Source organism: Corylus avellana, chromosome ca5 (assembly GCF_901000735.1).
Source record: "Corylus avellana chromosome ca5, CavTom2PMs-1.0".
In the NCBI taxonomy this organism is placed as follows: Eukaryota; Viridiplantae; Streptophyta; class Magnoliopsida; order Fagales; family Betulaceae; genus Corylus; species Corylus avellana.
The window spans coordinates 31,668,815-31,670,246 of NC_081545.1; the positions used below are offsets into that span (position 1 = coordinate 31,668,815).

A 1,432-nucleotide genomic window follows, 5' to 3' on the forward strand; every position below is an offset into this window, starting at 1 on the left:
GAACTTATGTTTCTTATCATAAAACGGCATCTTGAAATATTTTTAGGAAAAAATGCAACATCAATTTAGGTGATTTACTTGATTTATAATACAATTAATTTACGACTTAGCACATTCTGATAGTGTATCACGTCAACAAAATGAAAGGTTAGAGTATAACTTATTGGTAGTTCTAATATAGATGCAAAGGAACATGGTTGCAAACTGAAAGAGTATATACTAGAAGGATTAACCAAAGCGTGCATAAGTTGAGTAGTCGATCCTCTTGAGTAAAGTATAGGATAAGTGATCAACCATGGCCCGAATTGGTTGAGATGTTGGCCCCTATGAGTAAAGTAACAACTGAGACTGTGGGCCCTTTGTTGTAGGACATCGACAGGGTCATATGTCCTTCATGGTATAACATGTATGTTAGTGTCAATAGGTATTGACGGGTTAACAATGGCCTCATGACTAGCCTACCAAGGAAGGACTTGCACAAGTATGGTACAAGGGTTAGAGAGATTCACCCGTGAGCTTGCTCCAACGCCCAAGTCAGTGATTTATGCTGAAGAGGAAGAGAGTGGAGAGTTTGTAAATTATATCGCATACTTTTCACTGTGCCCTACTTCCTCTTTTATACTCCGCATGAGATTCTTCTATGAGTCGTGGTTGCTGACGAGACACTCCTCTCTCCCTTGGTTGGACCAAAAGGGTTCGACTATGCGAATTTCTTTTTCTTGTGTTGGTGACCGGGGCTTGGCGCCACCCGCTTGCATTTTCATTGGGCTTTCTTGGGTCTTTGAATGACTACTTCGGCCCTCCAATGTTCGTTTCCCATCATAAGGTACCAACAGGGTTCATTGACAAAGATCTTATGGCCTCCTTGGCATTTTGGCCCAAACTTGCTGTGGACCATTTCATTCAAATGGGCTTGCACTATGTGGGCTGACAGGAAGAAAAAAAAAATCCCTCTACAATATTTGTAGAATTGATGATTTCACTATTACAAATAATATAAAAAGATAAAATTACCTTTCAAAACTCGTAAATAGATTTTTGTGTGAACATGTTATTCTACGCAATTACTCTTAACTGAAAATTTAAATTTCAGTGCAAGAGTAGTAATTCTTGTATGGGTAAATGACCTCAAATGTGTGAATTGACACGGGAAGGAAAGAGGAGTCTTTTTAGCATCATTTCAAATATGATGTGATTTTTTTATTAGTAATTTTAAAAGTTACATTATATTTAAAAAAAATTTTAAAAAAACTTTTAGTATTACTAAATTTTTAAAAATGATTAAAATAAATATAGACGTAATAATGATATAAAACAGGTGAATAACATGGGAAATATAAAACTAGAATAACTTCTGGAGGCGACCAAGACCATAATAATTCACCATTGTCGTCTTCGATGCGTTCATACTCTCATGTTAATCACGCAAGTT

General features: G+C 36.2%; 1 protein-coding gene across 1 annotated transcript in view; it reads left to right on the forward strand.

Annotated features, from left to right (window-relative positions):
• Positions 1 to 403, forward strand: part of LOC132182144 (receptor-like protein kinase FERONIA) — a gene marked incomplete at its 5' end in the record, with an annotated part of 10,143 nt that extends 9,740 nt beyond the window's left edge. The window contains one exon of the mRNA XM_059595339.1: positions 369 to 403. Coding sequence (XP_059451322.1) covers positions 369 to 403 — 35 coding nt within the window. The remainder of the gene's footprint in view (positions 1 to 368) is intronic.
• Between the last annotated feature and the right edge of the window lie 1,029 nt (positions 404 to 1,432).